This window comes from Anopheles marshallii, chromosome 3, assembly GCF_943734725.1.
Source record: "Anopheles marshallii chromosome 3, idAnoMarsDA_429_01, whole genome shotgun sequence".
Classification (NCBI taxonomy): domain Eukaryota; kingdom Metazoa; phylum Arthropoda; class Insecta; order Diptera; family Culicidae; genus Anopheles; species Anopheles marshallii.
The window spans coordinates 4,232,510-4,246,428 of NC_071327.1; the positions used below are offsets into that span (position 1 = coordinate 4,232,510).

General features: G+C 43.8%; 1 protein-coding gene across 1 annotated transcript in view; it reads left to right on the forward strand.

Moving 5' to 3' along the window:
- LOC128711271 (probable G-protein coupled receptor Mth-like 1) overlaps nt 1-13,919 on the forward strand; it is a 137,585-nt gene that overhangs the window by 105,695 nt on the left and 17,971 nt on the right. The window contains exon 4 of the mRNA XM_053806139.1: nt 4,917-5,098. Within this exon, the coding sequence (XP_053662114.1) occupies nt 4,917-5,098 (182 nt within the window). The remainder of the gene's footprint in view (nt 1-4,916; nt 5,099-13,919) is intronic.

Consider the following 13,919-nt stretch of genomic DNA (forward strand, 5'->3'; position numbering starts at 1 on the left):
TAACTGTAGATTTTTAAGCGAAATGTACCGCTTCTGATCAACGCCGTATTTACACAAATCAGAAAAAAAATACATCCTTCTGGTTTGTTTTCGTTTTGTTGTTTATTCTGCACGTGCTTGTCTGTTGCGAAACTTTGGAAACTTTTTTCCATAAATGCACCACATTCCCATGCTGGACCGCTTGTATTTTTTCCCTTCTCTCAACTATTTGGACATGGACACTAGCATTCTTTTGTGTATGAAAATAACTTTTGTACGGAATTGTGTTTGTCGCGGACATTTTCTGTTGCGATTGTCGGATGGCTGCACAATATCCGCATAACTATCCGAAATGTCTAACATGCAAGAAGTTTGGTCGAATGTAAAGAGAATCAAAGATAGCAAATTCCCCTACACCCAGGGCTCTTGTTTACATGCCGTGGGTTACCAGGAGCACAACAGGCCCAACCCAAAGAAAAAGTCTCCCCCGTACAATCGCTGTAATGTCTGACTTTATGCATGGAGCTGCAGTTGCAACGGTTTGTGTTGTGTACTGCAAAAGGATAAGTTTTAACAGGCAGAAATAAAACTGAACGCTAGAGACATTGCCACGGAAAATCGGTGACTGTAACGATCTACTCGACGAGCAGTGCACACTGCGCCGGGAAATAAAGCACTTGTGCCGATGGTCTTGGCCGTTCGAGTCGCGTGAAGACTGTTTTCGCTTTTAATTAAAACTTGTACAATTTTAAAATGTTTTAATTGATAAAACTCGACCCGTTCCTCTTGGTGTTTAGGGGCCGCGGGCAAAATCCAGCCACGTTGGGGCAATAGTTTTCTTTCCCGGTGTTCTATTGAGCGTCGAGCATCGGGATGCCTTCACACCACCTTGCAGGGTAGAAGTTTTTGGCCGTGAAGTGGGAAAGGGATTTCTTTTCGCCCTTCCAACAATAAACCTGTGCTGCACAAGCATGGCATCTATCGCAGGGTAGGAAGTCTGGTCGGTCCTGTCTGTGCTTGTCAACCACACGCCTCCACCCTCACCGTTCGTGACAGAGAATAGCGCGACAATTAGAGAATCTGTTTCGTGAGTAAATACACACAGGCGTGAACTGTGCCGGGGAAATTTAAATTAATTAATTCGTTTACTTAAGAACTGGGTATGCTGCAAGTACAGTTGGCTGGCTTTTCCGTTCCAAGGGAATGAAATACATCATCATCATCACCATCAACAACATCCCACGACAGAACAACCTACAACGTGATCCATTTCACTGCCCCATCAGAACAGGATTGACTCGCTACTTGTTGGTTGGAAGTTGTTACAAGTAATTTGAGCCAACTCTTCCGTACCGTGTTCCCCCCCCCCCCCCCACTCGCTAATAGTGTCGTACGGAATGAAGAAATGTCTCGTTAAAATGACACCACGGATGAATGAGTAGAGTGTTTATTGGACCAGAAAAGTAAGGTTTTCTTCCATAATCCTGGACTCGATGGTGGCGCATGGACGACACTTGCCAAATGGTCCCAAATGACTGGTAGCACACCAGAAAGTGTTGAAAGTCAATCTTCATTGTTGCGACAGTGAGACGGAACTACGGCAAACTTGTGATTGATTGCCGTTGGTTTTGTCCTACGGTGGTAGATTTGATTGTGGCAATTAAAAGCGTTAATGCAGTTGCCTTTTGTCCCGTTTGATGATTAGATGCAAGGTATGCAATTTGTTACTGAGGACAGTGTTTACCAGAACAGCGTTAAGTAGTGTTCTATTCCGTAACATCAGTGTTCCAGTATCTTTAGCACCATTAAAGCTATTAGAGTTGTCATAGGCTAATCAAACTACTCTAATGTAGTGTAAATATTTATAATAAAGTTGTTCATTAGTTATTAATTTTGACATTTAGATTAGCACTCGCTTGTAGTGCTCAGTTGCTGTAACTAGCTGTCTCCTTCCTTTGAAACCTTTACCAATATCCGTTCCTTAAGTCATTTGTTGTTTAGCACCTCATCGACGCCGTGTTGACGTGATTCGTTTGCTAGGCGATCGAATTCCACCTCACGAGCTCTCGTAATTTGCGATATGCCAAGGTAAGCCCATCGTTCTTTCCTTCCTTTCGCCACGCGGTAGAATTTATCGGCCCAATGAACAGACCATTTGGTGGAGTAATCGTTCCGGCGAAAGAAAAGTGTCATTCTATCGATTTCTCGGCTCGGTTCGATGTTTCGTAACGTGCAATAAAAATTTCGTAATTTCACACCGCATAACTCTTCCGTGCGCACTGTCAACACACTTTGGCGTGTGAACATCGAAACCGAACGAACGGCGGTACGGTGCAATGATCGCGGCCGATTCTCGAATCGAAGCATGTTGGCGACAGTATGGCCTTGGATAGTTCAGAACCCTGATGCGAAAGCGTTGTCTCGTCTGTCCCTGGTGATTGTATGCATTAAATGAGCGTCTTTTGATGAGAATACCGTCGGTTTCTAATTCATTTCCGGGAGCTATGCGCTTTGTGAGGTTAGAATTCAATATCCGGTATAATTTCCTGCGAAAGTGTGGAGTGTAGTATACTGCACACAATTAGTGCATCAATTTATCGATTGATATGCAAATCTGTACGGTTCCCTAGCGATTTGCTGCCTTTCTTCGCCGGTGCTTGCAAGATAACATCATGCAGGAATGATTAATGATACGAAAGACATTCTCTGTTGAATGTGTCTTCATGCTATTGTCGTCGGTTCGTATCTTTTCTTGCATGACTTTTAGGGAACATCTTGCCAAGAAACTTCATTACGCAGTGCTGTTGTGTTTGACTTTTATCACGTGCGCTCAGCTGGTCAAAGTGCAACGTAGCTCTTCAGCATCGAACCCGTGCCGTGTGACTTTCCCGGGCTAGAAGCTCACGTGCTGTCCATAAATCATACATCCAAACGGTGCCGAATTTCTAATAAAACACAATCTTCACTCGCATATTGAACCCAACGAAAAGGTTCAGTATTCTCTCTGTGGGAAGGTGGATAAGGGAAGGGTGGCTGGGAGAAAGGCTACATTTTCACATTTTTCGGTCAGAAAACCCATGTCCAAGAGGGCACCGTGCTCCATTTCCGGGTGTCGTCCCGCGCTGTTCGATCATAAATTTTCATAAATTTCGTCCCATATCAACTCGCCGCGCAACTCAACAGAGACCACCGGTCACGAAACTTTTTTTACGAGGAGCTCTTATGGAAAGCTAACTGTGTAGAAGGATGCGTCCTCTCGAGCTTACGTATGGTTCAGACGATGTAGCACTTCAACGCTGCACAACTGCTTGCAAAACCCCCTATTAGACTAACCGTGAAGAAGGAACCGGAAATCAAAGCTTCCCAAAACGTAGTGAAATGCAATTCATAACATCCCAAGGGCGTCTCGGTCCTGCTGAAATAGAAAGAATGAAAAAAGTCGTACGAATACGAGATAACAACGTTACTAGTTTACTCGGATGAGATGCCTAAAGCGCAATCGCTTCATATACGACAACCGGGTGAGAAGATGTCGGGAATAGGTAACATCTTGAAAAAACACTCCTTATCAGCTACACAAACTCAAGCGAAAAAATGGCAAAAAGAAGTATGGTTCAGTGTCACCCGATAACTTCCCCCCAGCACGGGACGACCTCAGCTAAATCTACCAAAAAAAAAACGGATGTGTGATATTGGGAAGCACAACATTTGAATAAATCATACAGACGATATCGTTTCAGGTTGGTCGGGATTTTTTGTTCCTCTCTGGTTCCTCTTCTGGTTGATTCGTCGTCCTTGTAGACATTCCTTTCAATGCCCATAGTTTTCCTTCAAAATGAAGCGGCAAGCTTTTTCGGGTTTTTTTTGGAAATTGTATATTTTCGGAACCGAAATTCACTGTCTCTCGACGCAAATCGAACGATGATGAGAACGTATAACAAGATGATCAGTGTTTTTGCTTCTCTCCGCACTTAAAGCACTCCTCAGACTTCATAAAACATTTGTAGCTACTCCATCGGAATGGTCTAAAAGCAAAATTAAATATTTACTTCGCTGTCCATGTTGGTGGCATGTTTGTATCGTTCTGCATCGTTGCGATTTTGGTTCAGGTTAGAGCATGGTCCTCTGCATACTTACCATCATTTGTGGCTTCCTGATTTGGCCGGTTGATTAAGCATGCTCGGTGAGTCTATATTTTGGGACATTCTCTTCATAAATCAGCTTTCTCAAAGGTTAGTGTTTGAAGATAATTTTGGCTTTTAAAATACATAGTTCTGGAACTACAAATGCGTTACAAAGTGTCTCTTTAGATGTTGACCACACTGCGACGAGCTAGTTCCCAAGAACTCAATCCAAGAATTTATTTCGCTAACTCTATCGTCTACCAATTTGTACAATGAAGCACAGGCACTTAAAGCTCACTCGGCCATTTCCTTGGACGTTCTTGCAACACCTCTGACCTATCCTGCGACACAGACGTCAGTATAGCAACTCATTCATTTGGCAGCGTTGCTGTTAGCACTTCATTTACTGATCTCATTTCCACTTTCTGCTCACTGTCTATCCGGAAGAGCTTCATTTTCCGCATACGCAGACATTGGCGCAGTCTGGTGGCATCAGTGCCGGAATCCGGTATATCCTACCCGTCGAGTGTGCCAAACGCTGATGCAGCATTACCGTCATGATGTTGTCGATGATACGGTACTGCAAAAGGCATATGGGTGTGAGTGTGTTGCACCCGGTAAAACTATTTATTTATTCATGCATGCATGTCTCTTTATTTATCTTTTCCACGTCGATTTTCCAGCAGTCTCAGTTTGTGTGTTGCCAACTTTGCGTGGAATGATACAGAAATCTGACAGACCGGGCGATGGTCAGTGTTATAGTCCGGTATTTATAATATTTTCCTGCCTCTCTCTCTCTCTTCCCGTTCACAGTGATCTACGGCCGACATCGCTGGAGAAAAGCCAGGAAATCTGCCGGCTTCGGATCTACGAGGTGTACGCGTGGGGTGTCCCGCTGGTTTTTGCGGGCGTTGCGGCCATCCTGGACAATCTGCCGGACAGCAGTGATACCTACTTGAGGCCACGTTTTGGTGAAGCAAAATGCTGGTTCTACGGTAAGTGAAACCCACCCAGTTTAATCTAACCATCGAATTCCAAACAAATACACCCGCCCCCGGGAACCGAAATTCCATCAACATCAACATCATCATCATCCGGGCTGTGGGAGCTTGTGTGTCGATGAACCTTGGTATGGCACCTGCGCCCACATCCTCCAGGCATTCCGTTGATTCGATGATGCATCAACGACGCATGACATAGCAATCAAACCGACTAACATTTCATTTCATTATGTTAATTATACGAATCAATACGGAAGGCATTGGCGGCCGCAAACGGGATCCTCGCCATATAGTTTACGCCTTGAGCCTTGTTGAAGGAGCTTTTCTCCATGATAGCATTGTGCCAGTGGGTTAGTGGCTTCGTTTCCATTTTCACGACCAATATTTACCACAAACATCTACCTTGCGCACAAGCGGAAGTAGGAGGTAGTGAGGGATTAAATTACTTCCGCCACAGGAAGCAGAGTGTCTTTGAAGCGCTCGACACGGGTGAAACTTCCGTTTTATGTGGGCTTGTACACAAAATCTCCAACTGCCTTCCTGCATGTGCATTCATCAACGTCGGTTCGGATGGTACTGTTTTGTTCATGAATTTACCGAGAAGCTCAGTGAAGATGCCTTTGTGTGCTGGCCATGACGATCTGCTCACTACACACCAAACTCCAAGGATGACGAACGTCTAGACGAAACAGTTCCGGATGCTGCCCACCCGCTCTACGCAATCATTTGACGTAGAACTCGGAATGCATTCCGACGTTTGCACTCGAAACATTCTACGAAACGCAAACCGGCGTGACTGACGGACGGAAGGATTAGAGCAATCAAATGTGTGTGTGTGCGTGTGTGTGTGTGGGGGGGGTGATCCATTAGAAGTATCTTCACTTTGATTGACCACAACAAACAATCATCCACACTAATTTCGTACATTTAGTAGAAAATAAGCGTTGCATTATGGGTATCATCCTGCCCATTTACAGCCTTAGCTTTTAAACCTGTGTTGGTTACACTTAAAACCAATTAAAATTACACATTCCTTTGATAGTGGCATGCACATGGCTTTAGAATGTTTGTGAATATTTAAAACATGGTTCGAAACTTCGCTTCAGAAGAGATTTGGTGCAACGGTAGGGAGAAGCACTGGTGTGACATGCATACTGATGTGAACACAAAGGATAACTATAAATCGATCGGAATGCTTTGAAAAAAGCCGGCTTTTAATATTTTTCCGAAACATTCAATCCTTTCCTACTCGCCCTGATATCCTGAACCGAACCTGTTTGCAATCATTGCGTTCATTTAGCTGACATGCAGAGTGTTGTCTGCAAAATTAATGTATAAAGTGCAGTGTATCCTGTTTCTTTACTGTTCCTGGAAAAGTTTTACCTCGCTCCTGGCTATTGGCAAACATACACATTAAGAACTCATCCCTCCCATTTTTGCATCTTCATGTTTGCCTCCATAAACTATACGGGAAGAAGTATTAAAACATTAACTGCATTAGGAAGCATCTGCAATCATTAGTTCAATGGTAGGCGAAGTGGATAACATGCCGGAATAAATGAGAACCTTTCCTCTTTTCTAACCTTTGGGAGACATTCTAAATGCTCGCTCCATATCAGTCTATTGATTTTGAATGCTTTTATAAATGCTGGATTGCTTTGTGTGGTGAGATTTTTTAACATTCCCTTTAATGCAGAAAATATGTTATATGAAATAATCCTCGAGCGAACTCTCTTTTGTCATAAGCGCCTGTAATCGTTATCTATCCTTGCTGGATTTATGGCGATGAATTCACCCCTAGGAAAGTAGGATTACGTAGAACCGTATTGAAGTGAGTAGCAATCGTTTTAATATTTACTATCGTTACTCATCTCCATTGAAGTACGTCCGAAACCTCTGAGAGTATCTTGAAAGGGAATAGCCAAGCTCAAGGGCGATAATTACCCAGCAACACCGTACACTCTAAGTAAACTAACATGGATCTAATGCTGAGTGTAATGCACTTGGACCGGAGACTGACGTCGTATAATTCCCGGAACCATTCAGAACGTCATCCAGTTGGATTAAAACCGTTGGTGGACGTAGTGTGGGTGCTGAAATGACCCAAGGCTAGTCCGAGTGAAAGGTAACGACTTGCTCGTTCCGTTGAAATGGAAATCAATCTCCAATTTATCACTCCTGACATCTTCCACAGTGGGAACCGGTTCCGCTATGAATAGTAGCCCCATGCTACCAGTTGATGCCGCTTCTAGGATGCTGGTGAACCATCGGATGGACAAGAAATCTGCCCGAGGAGTTATCAATTATGGACGGAAATCGAAGTACTTATCAATATTCAATCGATGACACTTTCACTACTTCAAGTAACGACGATGCCAATAATAACGAGACGAAGCACTCGAGACTAGCGCAGGTAGATCCGAAGATGGCTCGAGTCTAGCAGCATTGTGGCCTCTTTGGATGTCCTTCGGAGCATGGTAGTGTTTTTGTGTGTTGGGAGGTACGGGTGCCCTGACAGGGAATTAGGCAGTTCTGATTGGATAGCATATTAATATGCGATAACATAAATCATTCCATTAGGACTGCACGTCCGGGATTGATGGTCGAGTGCATACATGAATAATAATAAATCAACTATCGTCCTCGGGATCTGTGCTTATGACGCCCAGATCATTTTTATTACCCCCTAAGACTGCATTACCAATTTCATCAAACAATGTCGCCGTGCTGTATTAAATGTGACATGAAATATTGCAAACTTGGCGTTGCCCGTAGGTGCAAATACCGATGAAGCCATCGGTTTCGTTAACAGCTTCGATAGCGACGTTCCCGCATCCTTGTAAGACGCCATTAAGCTCCACCATAAGCTTAACCCTCCCTCCCGTTAATTTTTATCGCCAAAGCCCCTCCGGTCGGTTACCCGCTGTTGTCGGCTTTTTTGCATGGCGTTGTTGCCTTTTAATTAAAGCCCGGTGCAGCTTTTTTGTCGCCGTGTTCGATCGCGTTGAGTTGCTTCGATTGCACCGCGCCAATACACCGACCAGTGAGCGAAGGAGGTGGCAATTGAAGTTTTATTACCCGGCGGCCAGATTTGCTAGCTGTATGTGCAGCTCGGCACTCTAGCTTCCGTTTTCCCGAGACTGTTGCGGCTCACCACCGCACTCGTGGGATCAATTTGCACCGGTAAAAAGTAAGCTTGTGTCGTGTGGTGCTGTCGGGAGCAGTGCAACCTGAGCAGTGCTGAGGGATGCTAATCAAAACGCTTGCGGCCATCGTAATTGGCAGCGAGAGTCAGCGATCTCTCTATCGAGCAGTTGGTGTACGGCCAGAGTTGCACATCGTGTCCAGTTAAAATGTCTGTGCGTCTATTTGAGACCGTGGCTATGCAAAAGGGCTCGCCTATTGGAGTAGCCTCGTAGCTTAACAGTCCCGCAGTCGGCAACGAGTATTGGGTAGTGTAATTTAAATCAAATTATGCGATAAATCTCGTTTCTTGCCCTGCACACGGACTACTCCGGGGGGGATGAGAAATTGCGTGAGAAAGTGAAAATTACGAAACCACATGTCCGAGGTGTTTGATCGAAACGGTCCGGGAAGATGGGGTACGTTGCCGCCGTCTCGTATCGATCGTATCCCGGGCGCCTGGAACGACCCATCTAGCAAGCAAACCGATCGTGTTCGGGATGAAGTAGCCTTGAACATATTGGCTGTATTAAACCACACTCCGGCTGTGGTGCGATGATCACTGAAGCGAAATCCTCGTTAGTTCAATGACACTTCGCCCATCACCCGCACACTAACAGGACATTCCGTCTCCCGCAATGTGACGGGCTAGGAAATAAATCAGCCTACGGCATCAACAAGAGAAGCATAAAATATTTCTCACTTTACCTCCACTGGTGTGGACATACGACGAAATGTTGCGAAAGGTTAAGATCACCAGCAAGTTTCACCTCTTCTGTTTGCTGCAAAAGCAGCAGTGTACTTCGTACGGTTATATCCCTTCTCCGTCTTTTCCCCTGTTGATAGAACCGTGGTAGGTCACGAATTTTACACGGATATTTTGGATGTGTCGGAGTGCCGGCAAGCAAAACAAACCACACCGGCCGGGGTCCAGCGGGGTCAACACCAGCAGAAAGAAGGAACAAAATGTTCGACTTAAATCGTGTGCCCGCCAGGGCCAGGGAATGTGTTTCGGAGATCGCGAGGAAAAAATAAACAGCAGAATAAATCAGCACTTGCGAGATGGCCGTACATCAGTTCAGGAGGAAGGATAGAAAATCGGTGGTCCAACCAAACGGCAAACATAAACACATTTCTCTCTTAATAAATATGTCCGCGATTCGATACACGCGTGATAGGGAGAGCCCCATCACCACACTACAGTCCTCACCACCATCTCACGCTCAGGACGTTGGCGATACCGTGTCAACCACAGAGCGCTGGAATGTTTCGTCGGAGGAGTTTATAAATTTTCACCGGCGCAACCTTACCGACAAGCAACATTCGCGAGCAGTCCAGCGAGTGTGGACAGGCAGAGGCAGAAAGGGAAAGAATTTCCGAGCAATCTGCAAACTTAATCCGACTCCGACAAGCTTTCCTTGGACCTTCCCCTTCGAACGCAACATGTTGGTTGTGGGGGAGTATTACTAAAATATTTTCTACTGCTCTACTGAACGACACCGGCTAGGAACGGTTCCTAATTCCGGCACTCTTCTTTCGATGGTCCTCCCCCGGGGGTTTGTTCACCATTCGAGACTATAATTTGATTTGTCTTTTCCATCGACGATTCTCGACGACCTTTAAAGCCGGATTTTGAAATGGTACGAAACTGGATCGCTGCCAACGACGACGATGATGATGGCGACGACGAGATCGCCGAATCTCTTGTTGAACATGAACGTTCGGCTGGGACGCTGTTCAAGTTTTTGATGACGTTCCATCGAATGTCTGTTATTTCTGCCTATTTAGTTAGTATTTGGTTTCCTTTTCTTTTACTACCATTAGGTATGTGGTGAAGTTCCGAGACATTATTTGTAAAAGTAGTATCAGTAGATTTGATAAAGCATGGTATGGTGGGACCTTCTTGAAAATGTTTATTATGAGCAGAGCGAAAGTAATCAAAGAAAGCAAAAGCTTGATTAGAACAAATTTTATGTAAATTATGTAATGTAAGTCATTACTAACGCATCCTCAAAACGTGCTTAACTTATCAGCCAACCTAATACACTTCAACTTTCATAACCAAACCAATAGCCAAGATTGTCCCGCAGCGAATGGATTATAAATATGTCTGATGATGTTCAAACATTGGCATCATTTTGCATCATGGCTTTATCGTGGTCGAATGGATAGTACAACGTTCGGGGGTAACAAGTTGTTGAAAAATGAATGCAGTTCTCACTGGATGTCAACAAGGAAGTGGAAAGCGTGTGAGTATCGTATTTGTTGGCGTTTGTTCTATTGGGAAAATGGATGACATTTTCCGAAGCTGCTGCTGACATCCAAAATAGCAAACATATTGACAAATTGGTACCACTGGCACTGGATAAATGTGGAACTCTTTCCCAGCCATTTCTTTTCTCGTCCTTGCGTTCCATCCCCCTTCCTCAGAATAGGGGATGCAGCGGTTAATTCGATCAGATACGATCGCAAAGTTTGTTTGCTCACACTGCTATTTGGGGTGGTTGAGTTTTGTGGAAAAACGGGGCAAACATGCACACACGTCCGAATGAGTTTGGCCAACAGTACGGTATGAATAAATGAACAGAGACAATTCGGTTGGTTTTGGTCAGTCACCGTTGCCACCAGTGCTTCCGCCGTGACAATGAATCCAGTGCAATGAACAGTCAATTTTGGACTTCAGTTTATACGCTCTGCTTGATTTTTACCATTCGCGTTCGTTTGCGGGTTTCATATGGTGGTGGATTTATGTCAATTTCGATTGCAGCTCTTAGCTTCGAGGCGTGAGCATAATTGAATTATTCTGCAGCGAAAAATTTGTTGATATGAGATTAAAACACCGGACGTGTATTGGTGTGGAATTTGTGTTTTATGTGTTTTAGCGTGTCGGATGTGATGCTTTTTATGTTTATTTTTTTACGTTCAATATTTCCTTGTTACAATATACTTTTTTCCCCTATTAACGCTCACCACATTAAACGTTTCATTAATAAATCTTCCTTTAGCATGTTTTCCTTTGCAACTAAGCTAAAACCACTTGGTAAATAGATAATAGAATCCCAGCATCAATGCAACAACGCAGGAGTGCAGTCAAGAGTGTAGAATTCGCTTTCATCGCAGACTTTTCCAGACACTGCAGTACATGGCAGTTACTGGCACGGTCGGTACGCTTTGCAGTAATTCTTTATCTCCTCTCAGACGACGGTGCAATGCGGTCTTTTTTCTATTCATTTTTACTTGTGCTCATAATTATGAGCATCATTCGGTTGTTGGCTAACGACACCGTACCGTAGGTGCTTTAGCCTTCAGGAAAGGGACGAAGCGAAATCGTGTAATTATAACTTTAGAAAATTAATACAATCTCAAAGTGGGTTGATATATTGCAAGTGGTAAAAGTTTACGGTGTGATGGGATGGAAATTATAGCATTTTTTCCGCATCTGGGATAGATAGCTTGATAGAGGAGTTATTAGTTGTATGTTTAATATTTTGAATAGACGAAAACAGAGTCTTTGTATGTGCAGCGGAATTCTGTACCGAAGAAGTTCATAGAAGCAGAACGTTCGGTAGTACTCTGATGAAGTACACAGTCAATTATTTAATCATGATTTATTCATCACCTTTTACTGTTTTCACCGCACCTTTTCCATCCGCCCAGTGGAGCGAATGTTTTTGGATTAAATCGATCATTCAAACCCTCCCGAAATGCGATTGTCGGGATGTTGAATGTTTACGCATAAGTGGAACAGAAATATTCATTGCAAAAGCTCCACGCGGAAGTAACGCAACTGGAATAGGACATTGAAACAGAGAGAGATAGAGAGAGAGAGAGCGAGATGGGATAAATAGTTTGAGGAGAAAATTGTTCCACAATCAGCGCAGTGCGATACGCATTCAATGCATGCCCACGGGGAGGAAATTCGCGATTATGCATCAAAATTAACATAATTATAATTGTTAATTGAGCAACTTCATTACGGCAAATTAAAGCGCTCGAGATGAATCGGATTAAACGGACACAAGATACGGTGCGTTTTGCGGGAAGAGAATCCGTGTGTGTCTCCTCCCACGGAAGGGGCACGACAATTTTCCTTTTCATAATGGATTGCAAAAAAAAAGTGTAATTAATTTTCAATTATGCACAAACTGTGTGGATTTATGAGATGTGATTCACGTACGGAGACATAACGATGGGGAACATCCTCCTTAATCTTTGCTGGATCATGTGCAATTTTGAGGGAAATCTATGCTAGCTTTTCCTATAAGTCCATTGCTAAATCCATGCCTATCATTAAATTAATCCCACATCCCATATGGAACAACCTAAACGCCACTAATCGGCGGTTAATTTGTGTAATTGCATCGTAGTCTAACGATTGAGATTTTATATGCTTTCACAATCGCTTCGGGGAAAATGAAAATGAAAGGCGTGATATATCGCATTATTCCAAATAAAACCTTTCGAAGTCGAAGAACGAGCATGAAAGGGCTGAAGAAACATACATAACAATAAAAAGTAAAACCATAACAGCAAGGAAAGGCGTGCACGAATTTATGCCGTAACGATAATGTGACAATAAAACCGTCCTCTCTCTCTACATATCCCCCCAACAAAAGCCACACCTAATCCCATGGCGGAGATGATGGAGGTCGAGAATTCTTCTCACGTCTCCTTTCGAATCAACGGGCCCCAACATTTAGGCACTGTTTGGCTTTGTTATGCTGATTATGTTTTCCACCTTGCCTTTAAAGGTCCGTTTTGGAGCGATATTTTTGTTTACCTCGCGTGATCACAAACTCCAATGCCCCTTCCGAAAGCATAGCAACTTGGCCTTTGCCGAGGTTTATCGAGTGTGCAGATCGACCCGCACCAGTAGTAGACCCGATTTCCCCTTGGGCATCGGGTTAAAATCGTACCACAATCAATCATGCCATTGTTTTGAATGGGCTTTTGGGATGTTTTGCGGTGCAAAGTGAAGGTATGGGATCTTATCGCGCATTTTACTAATGCTCCATTTGCTGCCGGGGTGGTAGTATGGTTTTGTGGTCGTGTGTGGGGTTTTCTCTTTTTTTACGATCGTTTAAGATCTTCAAGAATGGTGGAGTTATCGATCTAGGAAATCCATCACACGACACGCATGGATTTGTTGGTGTTCAGTTACCGATGGGTGTATGATTATCGCGTATCTTTTGTATCGTACTGCCCCAAATCGTACGTGATAAATGTAGGTTAAACATCATCTCTGTTTTCTGCAGGGTGAGAATTGAGTCCTGGGAATTTTGGACGTTTTTATCGCATGCCACAACTCGGATTTGTTCTGTACGATTAAGGCACACTAAATACGTCCTGCAACATGGCAATCCAACGTCAATTGGTGATTTCCAACAGATCCCCCGTGCAATCTTAGGGCCATCTTCGGGATAAACTGGATGGAAACTGGAAATTTGGATACTCAGCTTTCATGTGCTTAATATATCTGAATTACGCTATGATGTTTTAAAGAGCTATCGCCTACTGCATATCGTGCTATATTGTGCTTCGTTTTTTTTTTAAACAGCATCTAAACCTCCACCTTAGGTAAATGGAAACGGTGGTCAAGATTTACAAGTTCCTCTAGGTACGATCAACAATT